Source organism: Grammomys surdaster, unplaced genomic scaffold (assembly GCF_004785775.1).
Source record: "Grammomys surdaster isolate TR1022 unplaced genomic scaffold, NIH_TR_1.0 191, whole genome shotgun sequence".
In the NCBI taxonomy this organism is placed as follows: domain Eukaryota; kingdom Metazoa; phylum Chordata; class Mammalia; order Rodentia; family Muridae; genus Grammomys; species Grammomys surdaster.
In genome coordinates, this window is record NW_021604636.1 from 17226253 (window position 1) to 17239633 (window position 13381).

At 35.8% G+C, this 13381-nt stretch overlaps 1 protein-coding gene across 2 annotated transcripts in view; it reads right to left on the bottom strand.

The window, feature by feature from the left end:
• The window catches only part of Acvr2a (activin A receptor type 2A), an 80976-nt gene that overhangs the window by 31502 nt on the left and 36093 nt on the right, over positions 1 to 13381 (bottom strand). For both annotated transcript variants that reach the window (XM_028769193.1, XM_028769192.1), the window contains exon 2: positions 2165 to 2372. In XM_028769193.1, coding sequence (XP_028625026.1) covers positions 2165 to 2372 — 208 coding nt within the window. The remainder of the gene's footprint in view (positions 1 to 2164; positions 2373 to 13381) is intronic.

Below are 13381 nucleotides of genomic sequence, written 5' to 3' on the forward strand. Positions count from 1 at the left end.
CTGACTATTGCTTGAATATGGTTAAGTGAGCAATCTAAGGTAACTATCTCCTTTGTTTTCTTTTTAATTATTAGAGAAGCTTGAAGAAGAACATAAAGTTAGTGAGGCAATTTAGTCTAGGAGTTGCATTTGCTCATGGGAAATATAACTTCCTATTTTGTGAATATTGAAAACTGAAAACTAGATATAAAGCTAAATAAATACACACATACACCAAGTAATGTGAGCTTGTATCTCATGAACAGAAACAAACTAGGTTATCTCACAGTAGCAGATTTCAATTCTTGAACAGATGAACAAGATTGTATTTTAAGATAACAAAAAAGCAGAAAACTAATATGAACAAGAAAACATAGGACCTCATCCCTCAGACTGACCACAATCAGGACAAACTAAATTAAAATAAAAAGCAACACCCTCGATAAGAGTTAACCTTGAGAAACAAGCTTCAATCAGCTACTAAGAAACAGCTATATAAATCTGTCCTTTTAAAATCAACTTTACTGCTGTTAAACATCAATGAGCCTGCTTTGTGTAGCATTAGCAACAACTGAGACAATTCTAGATAAAAGTTCAAGTTTAAGAGCTAATGGCTTTACCAGTATCAAACTCTAAAGAGAAACTACTAACATCAACTTAGAAGAAGTTAAAAGATAAGCCAAGCTGTTTTATGAGGAATATGTAATTTAAAAATTAATAGTTATGCTTCTAAGCACTGAAAAGAAAAACACTTAGCTCAAGAGAATTCTTTCCCATACTATCCTCATTTGTTCAATTGATGTATTCAGTTTTAGAGCATGAATATTGGATTCATGAATTTCTATATTATTAGCATCTAATCCCCAGGGGGAAAAAAAACTAGTGTAGATATCACTGACAGCAAGCACTTTATGCTGAGTAATGCTCTCTGTGAGGTTCCAATGAATGGCTCACTAAGCATTTCAGTACTGCCTGGTTCTCACACAAGTAAAACACGTTGTTGACAGGCAAGAAGTACAGGAGTTTTTAATTACACATGCAGATGGATGTATGTAACACGTATAACATATAACACATATGCACATGTACACACGCAAATGCACACACTCACAGCTTCCTTATATAAACTAATAAAAGACCAGTTAAAGATAACCTCTACATTTTTTCTACTGTCTTCCCATTTCCTTTTATAATAGCAGATATCACTTGATTATGCACCTATACTAATAGAAATATAGGTAAAAATGTAAATATAGAGAAATAACTCTTGGAAACTTTACAAACTTTGAAGCATATTCCAAATATTAAATAAATAACTAAATGATTATACTTTAATACATCATGGAGCTAAGTTAACTTTCATAATTTATTCAATACATGTCTAGGTCACATATGGCTAATCGATCATCAACTGTAGGTAACTGAGGCTCCTGAAGACAGGCAGAATGGTCAGCAGCTATAACACAACTTCTTGGGTCCAAAACAGCTGGTTACCTAGGGCTATGCAGGCCTCTACCATTCTACAACACCCACCCATAGTGCAAAAGCTGTGGCCCAGGCAGGAAAATGATCAGTCCAATATCAATATCCCTTCCCACAGAAAGATTGGAAGCACTCAACAGCATTACCATTTATGTATTCCAGTATAAAATAATTTAAATAAGATGTATTAAAGAAAATATAGCTTTATATGAATTTTTAGTTGATATAATTCTGAATGTCAACATAAATATCTCTTGGGGTAAAAAACAAAAGGCCCAATTTCTTCCAAATATATAAAGAATAAAACTGAATGAAAACTGAATACTGAAACAAATCATTATTCCTCTTTAAGGATATACTTTTCAACATATATTTTCTTTTAAAGCAATTATTAAGTTGGCATTAAAGCTTATAATGCTAATAAAAAGATGGGAAAAATTATTCATATATAAGAGCTCTCACTACTTGTAGATTATTCAAAACATATCAAGAATAAAGCAGAAATATGGTAGGTGTGTTTATTACTTAGGAAGAAAAGTCTTGTCATTGATGAATGTTACGATAGTCTTCATAATTTCATCTTCAAAACAGCAAGAAGTTCTTACTTGAAAATCCATGCATTGATTTTCCTTTCCTTTTTTTAAGGTGAGACAGAGAGAAGGAAAGTCACTGAACTCCATCATAAAAACTAAGTAAGTCTTACCTGTCATAGCAGTTGATATCATCCAGCCAACAACCTTGCTTCACTATTTCAATGGAACCAGAGATATTCTTCCAGGTAGCAAAACAATGTCGCCGTTTATCTTTATCACCATAGCAAGGCTCAACACCAGTCTGGTTGGTTCTGTCTCTTTCCCAATTAGCATTAAAGAAAAGACACTCCTGAGTTTCTGATCTGCCAAGTATAGCACCTGTAAGATAACAGAAGACTAATGTAACTAAACATTCCTAAGATCAACGTGCTGAAGAGGGCAACCACTTAAGGTACTCTTGCAATGTCCACAGCTCCTCCTCACCCCAATGCTGCAACTTTGCATTTGCATCCCCATGCTTTAGGCATAGAAATAACCACAGTAATCTAAATTGCCCACATATATCACAAAATTTCTCCTGACAATGTCAGCTTCATTTAAACACACAAAAAGCAGCAAAAGTTGTTAATTTTATTACATTTCAACCCTTCCATGGTTAGACCTCCTTTTTAATATTTTGTGCCACAAAATACAACCTAAGAAAACACAATTCTCCCGTATAGTTTGGCTGTGTAGTTCCTGCAACTCTGTAGACTAAACAAGCCAGGGCCATGGAGACTTTGGAATCTGGCACACATGCTCTCAAAAGTGAATCTGTTAACTCAAGTAAAGCAATTTATATTCATATGCATTGCCAGTGGTAAAATTTGAATCTGTTGGTAAAAACAGGAATCGATAGAGACTTGCATCTACTAGCATTAGGATAACATGTAATATTACATGGTAATATTAACAAAAGTGGCCTTTGAATTCTGAATAATGAAATAAGCCAATATCCAGAAGATCCATATAATTCAGAGTATTGTTATTTTATAAAAGAATTAATGTGATGTTGCAAAGCATTCATGTGTTAAAAAAAATTCAAGGTGAGAGAGATCAACTGACTTTTAAAAAATGAGGCTACTTCTTAAATCTTGATATCATAAAAAGAAAAAATATAACTCTCTAAATAAATTATTAAAATATTTTCTAACTAGTTAATTGTGTGTGGATAAATCAAAATAATACAACAATCAAAGTAGCGTACATTGGAAGCTGAATAAAAAAGATAAGAAATCCCATTGTTTTCTACATCACATTTCTTTTTCATTCAGAAAACACTTTTCATAAAGATTTCTTTTAGTAATGTAGACTGGACACCTGCCATTTAACAAATTGCCATTTTAAAATGTCCTCATTTCTAACATAGAAAACATACAATCTGCATTTCTGAAAAAAATTCTTGTGTTATGCTATGGACAGGAAATATTACCCCAAAAGGCTCTTGTATTGAAGATTTGGTCCCCAGATATGGCATTATTGGGAGGTGACTAGACACTGAGGTCTCTGACCTAACCAATGAGTTAATCCCATGTTAATGCTTTATAGTATGGTATTTTACAAGAACCCTGGAGGCCTAGTGAAGTAGGTCACTTGGGACATAACCCTTTCTCCCCAGCCCTTCTCTCACTCTGTTTCCTGTTTGCCATGAACTGTGTGGCTAGACTGCACATTCCCAGTCACAAGGTTCACATCTGTACTCGGTCCACGGCAACGAAAACAACCAACAAGTGGCTAAGACAAGAAGATGGGGATCCAGCATAAATCTTTGAAGTCATTGACTTCTGGTATGTTGTCCTAGCAACAACAAACTAACACAAGTTTCTTAATTCTAAGATCCTAAGTAAGTCTTGGGAACAGCTGTTCTACAGTGTACTAACAGAATGTACTAACAGAGATGTAATTATGAGTTTGTAGTGTCTACGTGCAGAAATGGTGTCATGAAATGACATGGTGCAAACTATATGATAACTATGGCATCTGTATTCTAGAGAAGGTCTGCTACTACTATTTATCTGGACACATCAGAAACCATTAAGTTATTTCTTTTCAGAAACTTCTTCAAAACATGAGCAAACCAAGTTTCTCTTGTACTAAAAATTCTAAAAACATGTACTGCCCACACTCTTCTCTTAAAACAGGGATGGCAAGCGTTTTTGTAAAGGTCCAGACAGTATGTATTTTAGGCTTTGCAGGCCATATGGTCTGCACAAGCAACTACTCTGCTTGTGAAGTACAAAAGTATCCATAGACAGTAAATGAATGAACAGAGTTTGTGTTCCAATAAAACTTTATTTATGCAGATTAAAAACTAAACTTTTTGTAATTTTTAACATAATATTCTCAACAAAATATTATCCTTGATATTTTTTCCAAATACTTAAATACAGAAATTCATTCTGGGATGCATCTGGCCCACAGGTTGTGTGAGCAGCAACTCCCTCTTAATGCATTGCCATTACTAGCTCCAAGAAACTGGCTGACCTGCCTTTGTTTGATTTGTTAGATGGGTGTTCTGTGTGCATTTCTCTCCACTTAACTCATGGGAGGGAAAAGAAATCAGTCATGGGAGGCAGAAGGAAGGAGGTAGAGACCTGGGTAGGAGAGGGGAAGGAAAAGGGAAAAGGCGAACTTGATCAGATATTGGGGGGAAGGAACAGGAGAGAAGCCCTGAGGGTCAGCAGAATCAATGGAAATATGCAACCTTGGGGTGGCTAGGAGGGGAATGGGGAATGGGATGAGTAACTGTGGGAGGGTGGACAGGAGGAGGGTAACAACTGGACTGTAAAAAAATAAAAGTAATAAATAACACTGCATAGCTATTTTTAATTTTCAAAAGAAGAGTCCATTGAAGCACAGGAATATCTTAAACTAAAATATGACCAAAACAAACACTCCTTGTAGCCCAAGTACCAAACGGGCAGCACTTTTGGTTTCCAGTCAATGAATAGTACCTTCCTGAAGTATTCTACTGAGAGAGAGACTGAAGAAAATTTTGTAGCATACAAGGATGACAAGGAAGGAGAAACATCAGTATATGTTTGTAGATAAAAGACAAATTATCATTTTAATCACTGTGAAAGAATTTCTAACATTTATCTTTTAATGTTAAACACATTTTCAGGATTATTTCCTAGATTCAGACTATCATTTTTACCCCATTGGTAAAAAAAAATTGCTTTATGAGGAAACATCTGACAATCTTCCTCCCTCCTCCTAAAGCTAGTTGGGTAACTAGCTTCTGTCCCAATACACTCCCTAACTAAACAATAAACAAAATAACATGATACTTATGAAAGCATACTAAATGTATCTAACTGTATTTTTTAAAGTCTTAATGTTCACACTGTGATTTCAAAAAAGATTCTAAACTAGGATGCTATTGTTCAGATGGTACATTCTAGTCTAATGCTTTCTTAAATGTTAAACCTCTCTCCCTAAGTTTATTCTACCAAAATAACTCCAATAGACCAAACTGCCATTTTTAAAAGAAATAATTATGCATAAAAATGTGCATTCTTGAATCCTGTTTCATGCATTCTTATGACTCAGTGCCATTTTCTAACTAGATAGTGTATTTAGGGGATATATAATATTTTATATATATATATATGTATCACATATCACGTATTATATATTATATGTGCATGCATATATATACATACAGTAATATCATATATACACACATATACCACACACATATATACACATATTACATATTTATATATCCATGTGTTTTTTTTCCCTCCTGCAAAACCTCATGGAAGAATTAATGATCCTTCGTAGTTAAAGATTCTGGACTAAACCTACATCCTCATATGTAACCTTGAACAAGCAAACAAATCCTTCACTACCTCGTTCCATATCTATAAAGTTAAGCAGGCTGATTCAGTGTCTACATTTTTCTCTAGATCCATAATTCAAGTCTAATTGTAGAAAATCAGGAACTCTAGTCACAATCAAGTATCTGAGTAGCTTATGTACTATTTCATGTAAAGTACTTGCATTGATAACTAGCACTAACTGCCTCATTTTCTTACCACTAGGAAAAAAATTAAAACAAGCTATACAAAGGATTTGAAATTTGGTAGAGCAAAAAACAGCCAAGACAATCAAATCACAAACACTTATCCATATAAAGAAAAGAAATTTCACCTAAAAGATTACCTGTAAATATAATTTGGTTTTTTTGCACCAAATATTAAAATAATATAATAATGTTAGTTTTATATACAATCTCTTCTGGGTTAAAAACAGTACTTCTTCATTCATTTCAAAGTAAAAATTAATTTCAATCAATTAATTTGAATATAATTTTGAAATTGTACTACACTGATATAAAGTAACAGCACAGGAAAAACAGACCACTATCTTGGATGCTAAAGTTTTCAACAAAATGTTAATAAACACAATCTAATAATGTATTTTTAAAAAAGAAAAAAGATAACTAAGACACCACAATTGGGCTTACTTCAGCTATGTGCAAGGCTAGTGCGGCATTCAGACTTATTCACTGCAGTCTAGTGAAAAATAATATAAGCACATAAGCCAACATAGAAGAAACATCAGATAAAATTTAACATCCATTTATAATAAAAACCAACAGCATACTTGGAATAGAAAAAGAATGTTTCCAACATCATAGAGAGGATTTATTTACCCAAAGCCCAGGAGGACATCCTACTCAATGGCTATACATAATGGGAAAGCCTGAAGGCTTCAGGCTGAGAACAGAGACAGACACTCGTCCACATGCCCCATCCCCTTCTATTTAAGGCAGTATTTAATATTCTGATTTCTGCTATAAAGCAAGAGACAGAAATCACAGGTATAATATTGAGAAAAGAAAAATTTAACTGTATATGCAGGTGATATTACTTTTCTAAACAAAATTCCAAGGATTACATATAAAAGAAAATCTGCTAGAACTCGTAAGTGACGAGAAAAAAGTTGCTCTTCTATATACTAACAATTAGTAAAATGAAATCGAATTCTAAAAAATTCAAGACCAGATACAATGTTAGAAACTAACATAATCTAATAAAACACAACTGTGGTGAAAACTATAAAATGGAATAAATATCTAAACACTTGTAGAGGTATTCAATTTTCATGTAATAGAAAGTTCAGAATCAGATGTTAGTTCTCCCTGAAGTTATGTACGGTTTTATCTAAAGTCAATCAAAATCTCAATTTTTGTAAACATATCAAGTTTATTAGACTTTTTTTTTTTTTTAGAAAACACTGGCAAGTTTACTCCTCACTCTTCCAATGTTAAGCTTTACTATGTGGCTACACAAACTGGGATAGTGTGATAATACATGAAGATAGTATAGACACATGTGATACAGACAAAGCCAGAAATAGATACACACAAACCAGACCAATTAAAAGCAATGCAGGGGAAGTATAGCTTTCTCAGTAATAATTGCTGAAGGGTTCATACTGTGTAAGCAACAACAGTTTTGAATCTCTTCCCCCTCACCATTGTTAGCCTAGCAGTTCCAAAAATACCAGTTCTTTCAGGAACCTTTGCAGGCTAAATCTGATATATATTTTTTTTTCCAGGTTTTCTTCTGGTATATATAGCAAAACCCTAAAAGTGTGTTCTTTCTTGTCTCAAAAGTGCTCACTGGCTCACTGATCCTTAATCCGATGGAAAGTGATTTATATCTATTGATTTATTTTATACATAATTTTAATAACCTAGATTTCTTTTTTATATTTTCATTCTTCATGTGGTTTTGCAGTGCTGACCAACCTTAGGCCTAGCACATGCCACTGAAATGTTTCCCAGCTCCTATTCACTGATGCCAGTCAGTCTGTGTGTGCAATTGTGCATGAATGAATGCATACATACACATGTGTACATGTATCGTTTTCCATATCAGAATGCCACTGATGGTTAGATTTTAAATCTATGAGGTAATACATATGTAAACTAATATGGTTTAGCTATTATATAATATATACTTATTTCAAAACATGCTGTAGATACTAAATGTACTCAATTTTTCAAAGAAAAATTAATTTATAAAAAGGCATGAACAACTGGTTTAATGACTAGGAAAGCTATATGCTTGAAATGAGCTGAAATGGCATGTGTTCATTTACATAGGCAATAAATAAACGGTGATGACTGATGGCCCTGTCTTCTATCAAAATGCCAGATTTTTATTCATGACTGGACCCTCATATCTAGCATAGTACATGAAAATCAACACTTGGTGACCTGATGCACACAGATATGTAGATGCCTGTATAATATCTAGATATTACTTAACATGAAATTGAATAACTATTTAACTGTTTCATGTTTCCTTAATTTTATTTTCAACAGTTTTATTTGTTAAGCTTTTGCTTTTCTGTGAAGTACAACTATTAATCTGCTATAATCTGTTAATCTCAACATAAAAAAACCACTTAACCATTTTTATGATGTATTTGTTTATATATGAATACTTTATTTGCATGTATGCCTACATGACAGTAGAGGGCATCAGATCCCACTGTAGATGGTTATGAGCTGCCATGTGGTTGCTGGGAATTGAACTCAGGACCTCCGGATGAGCAGTCAGTGCTCTTACCACTGAGTCATCTCTCCATCCCAACATCTAACCATTTTATAGAGTTGTGTGGCCAATAGTTTTGAGTAAAAAATATACAAATGTACTTTTCAAAAACATGCTTTGTATAAGACTATCCATCTTACCTACCCTCTAACAAACAAAGTACTTAATAAGTGATAAAGGCAAATATAATGCAACAAAAGAAAAAAATCTGTTAAGTACTAAATGTGTGGTTAGAAATAAAGTTATCACTTGTGATTACAATTCCATGTTATATTTTTTCTAATTAACAAAGCATCTTTCAGAATCCTGTGACCAACCTCATTCTCTTACAACTTACTTATGTGTGAAACCACATTAAGGAAAAAAAATGTTTTAGCAATTTAAAAATCTGAAGTTCTTTCCTAGAAGCTATGAACAAGTGCCTGAGAATACAGGATAAACATATATGCTAGAGCAGGACACACGCTACTGATCTACATGCCCATGCCTAATCACAGACAGCCATTGATTTCAATCAGTTATATATGACATGGGGGGGGGGGTTAAGATTTTTAAGTCTGTAGAGGAATGCACATGTAAATTAATGTGTCTCAGCCATCCCACAATGTGCATATAGTTCAGGATGTGTTATACCTCCCATAGGGAACTTAATCTACCAGAAAAAAATCAATGATGTTTAAAATATAATGTGAAAAGCAATTCTTACTTCCCTTTCACTGTTCCTACAACTCTAGGGACAAACTAGAAGTCCAGAAAATCAGCTAAAGAAGACAGATCAAAGAAACCAAAGATTTTTTTCATTCATCATCTTATTGTACAAATTAAATAATAAAGCAGCATCAAAACGTTTTGTGCAACACTATACAAATGAATGATTTTAGTATGCTCAACACATCAGAAAACCTTGTAAGTAAATGTGTGTGTGTGTGTGTGTTTATGTGTGCACATATGTGTGATTATTTCAAGCAGGATTATTTAGCAGTCCTTTACTGTTACTGTTACATAATCATACACAGAAACTTAAAACCTTTCCTAAACAGGGCTTGGAGAGGAGCTGGAGAGATGTATCAGTGGTTAACAGCACTGACTGTTCTTCCAGAGGTCCTGAGAGTTCAATTCCCAGCAACCGCATGGTAGCTCACAGCCATATGTAATGGGATCAGATGCCTTCTTCTGGTGTATCTGAAGACAGCTACAGTGTACTCACATAAATAAAATAAATAAATCTTAAAAAATAAAAAAAAAACAAAGAAAAACAGGGTTGGAGAGATAGCTCAGCATTTTAAAGCACCCACTGCTCTTCCAGAGGGCCCAGGTTCAATTCCCAGTACCCACATGGCAACTCACAATTATGGGTAATTCCATATCCAGGGTTTCTAGTGCCCTCTTCTGACCTCCTGGAACACCAAGTAAGCACGTAGTTCACATATATTCATGTAGGCAAAATATTTATATGCATAAAGTAAAAAATAAAAAAGCTATCATAAATAAGTGGAATGCTAATGCTCAATATATATCCTTAATTTTATCCAAAAATATTTTTAATTTGTTTTACAAACATAAAATATATGGGGCCAGCAAGATGGCTCAATGGATAAAGCTTCAAAGGCCATAGAAAACCAACACTTAAAGCTCATGGTCTCTTAACTCCACACTGACAAAAGAGTTAAAGGCATTGATAGGACTGACACAGAATACTTCCAGGCTTCCACTTTCCTTAGTTCCACAGTATAGCAAAGTAAGAAATCAGATGGTTTCATTTATTGGATTAGGTAGTTGGCTGCTTCTAAATTTTTGTCTTGTACTTCTAAGATGACAATGCTTCCTTCCAAACTCTCTGCTTCTCTGTTAACTCTTCATGGCTTAGTGTACTGTCCAGTATAAGTTATAGCTTCAAAGATATGCCAAGAAACAGTTTTGGCCTACAGACACAAACCTGGGTGATTACTATCTTTAAAGGCCCAGGTCAAGTCATGAGATTCTACAGTTCTCTGGCAATCTTTCAAAGGATGATTTACATTAAAGTGGTACTAACAAATCAAGTTTTATCAAGTCTTTAAAAGGAAATTTCTGGTTCCATCCATTTGCCTGCAAAACTCATGATGTCCTCATACTTAATAGCTGAATAGTATTTCATTGTGTAAATGAACCACATTGTCTGTATCCATTCTTCCATTGTGGGACATCTGGGTTGTTTCCAGCTTCTGGCTATCACAAACAAGGCCTCTATGAACATAGTGGAACATGTTCCCCTGTGGCATGGGCGGGGGGAATTTTGGGTATATGCCCAAGAGTGGTATAACTGGGTCTTCAGGTAGATCTATTACCAATTTTCTGAGGAACCTCCAGATTGATTTACAGAGTGGTTGTACCAGTTTACAATCACACCAGCAATGGAGTGTGTTCCTCTTTCTCCACATTCTCACCAAAAAGTGCTGTCAACTCAGGTTTTTGATCTTAGCCATTCTGATTGGTATAAGGTGGAATCTCATGGTCATTTTGACTTGCATTTCCCTGATGACTAAGGCCTTTGAGGGAGGTAACTCAGACCCAAAAGGATATTCATGGTATGTACTCACTAACAAGTGGATATTAGTCCAAAAAAAGTACAGAGTACCCAGGATACAATCCACAGAACTCAACAAGCCAAAGAGCCCAAGTTTGGATAGCTCAATCCCACTTGTGAGGGAGAAGAAAGCAATCATGGGGGACAGAAGGAGTGAGGGATGTGGATAGGAGAGAAAAGTGGTAGGGGAAAGGAGGAACATGATTAGGTATGGGGGGGTGGGGGGAAAAGGAGTGAAGCCCTGAGGGCCAGCAGAAAGAATGCAAACAGGCAACCTCTGGAGGTAGGAAGTGGGGTGTACCAGAGACCTGAGAGGTGAGAAACACTCAGGTCTCAGAGGGAGGAACCTTAGATGAAATGTCCAACAGTGGAGAGAGGGAACTTGTAGAATCCACCTCTAGTAGAAAGACAGGATGTCAAGTGGAAACTCTGACCCAGAACTGTCCCTGTCTAAAAGAACTGCAGGGACAAAAATGGAGAAGAGACTGAGTTGGAAAGGAGGTCCAGTGACTGGCCCAACTTGGGATCCAGCTCAAGGGGAAGCTCCAAGGCCTGACACTATTATTGATGATATGGTGTGCTTACAGACAGGAGCCTAGCATGGCTGCCCTCTGAGAGGCCCAACAAGTAACTGAAAGAGTCAGATGCAGATAATTACACCCATCCAACGGACAGAAGCTGGGGACCCTTGTGTTTGAATAAGAGAAAAGCTGGAAGAAACTGAGGAGCGACCCCATAGGAAGACCAGCAGTCTCAACTAACCTGGACCCCCGAGATCTCTCAGACACTGAGCAACCAATCAGGCAGCATACACCAGCTGGTATGAGGGCCCCAACACATATACAGCAGAGGACTGCCTGGTCTGGCCTCAGTGAGAGAAGATGCACCTAACCCTCAAGACACTTAAGGGCTCAGGGAGTGGGGCAGTCTAGTGGGGTAGGGGCAGAGAGGAAACATCCTTTTGGAGATGGGGGAGGAGGAATGGGATGAGGAACTGTTGGAGGGCAGACTAGGAGAGAGATAACAACTGGACTGTAAAAAAAAAGACTAAAGATTAATAATAATTTTAAAAAAGAAAAAAAGGAAATTCCTGATATTAGTTGTTCATATTTGAGGAATGGCCTTTAACTCTGCATAGAATATTCAAATTAAAATTTATAAGCTATTTTTTTAAATGTACAATAGTGAAAGCTGCATTAAGAGATGAAATGCAAATTCTCAGAATGTTTTATATCCTTGGAAGATGTAAACCCTCTTCTCATCAAAAGCTCATGCAAAAAAGTGAAAGTGAGAATGAATGGGATGAAGGTAAGCGCGACAGAGAGTGCTGATGACAGCGATGGATGTGAAGAAGAAGCCTGAGCAGGACGTGAAGATACAGGTGAGGACAGAGGGGGAGCAGAGATGAGTGAAAGTGTGAGTGACCTTGAGAGTAATCATTTCTACACCTGTGGTGGAACAAGCAGCAGCACCCTTGAGGATTAAAGTAGGAACACAAAAGGCACCACCCACCAGGAGTGCTTTCTTCTAAAAAACATCTACCTGTTTAAAACTGCAGTTAAGGGGATAGTGGTTCAACAGTTAATAGCAGAGGATCCTGGGTTCCATATCTAGCAGCCACATAGTGACTCACAACAATCTGAATCACCAGTTCTAGGGGATACAATGCTCTCTTCTGGCCTACCAGGCATACTTGTGGTTCAAAGACAACCACATGGTCAAAATATTTGACAAAATATTTGACACAATTTTAAAAGAAACATCACCAACAACTTTTTCTTTCTTTTTAACTATGTTTCTTCAGTTTACAAGCAGTGCAATTTCTAGTGGATAAAAACTGAAATAAAAGCCTGGCATGATATTACAAACCTGGTAACTGGTAAAGAGGCTGAAGCATGAGGACTGCAAGTTCAAGAGCAGCATGTGTTACAGGATATTTGAACCTGTCCCTAGTTAGAGTGTGGCTCAGCCTTTAGCACATACCTTTAACCCCTCTGGGCTGGAATATAGACACGCCCTTAGTACTCACATTCAATCCCCAAACAATGAAGATAAAGTTAATTTGTAGAAGAAAGCATCCATGTTTGAAAGTGATGTCTAATTGAGTGGCAGAAAAAGTGACAAATCAGAGAAATATTTGACAGAATAGAATATACCCAAATTTCACAAGAGAGAAGAAAGGGAAGCTACTTAAGGGAGAGACTGGCAGT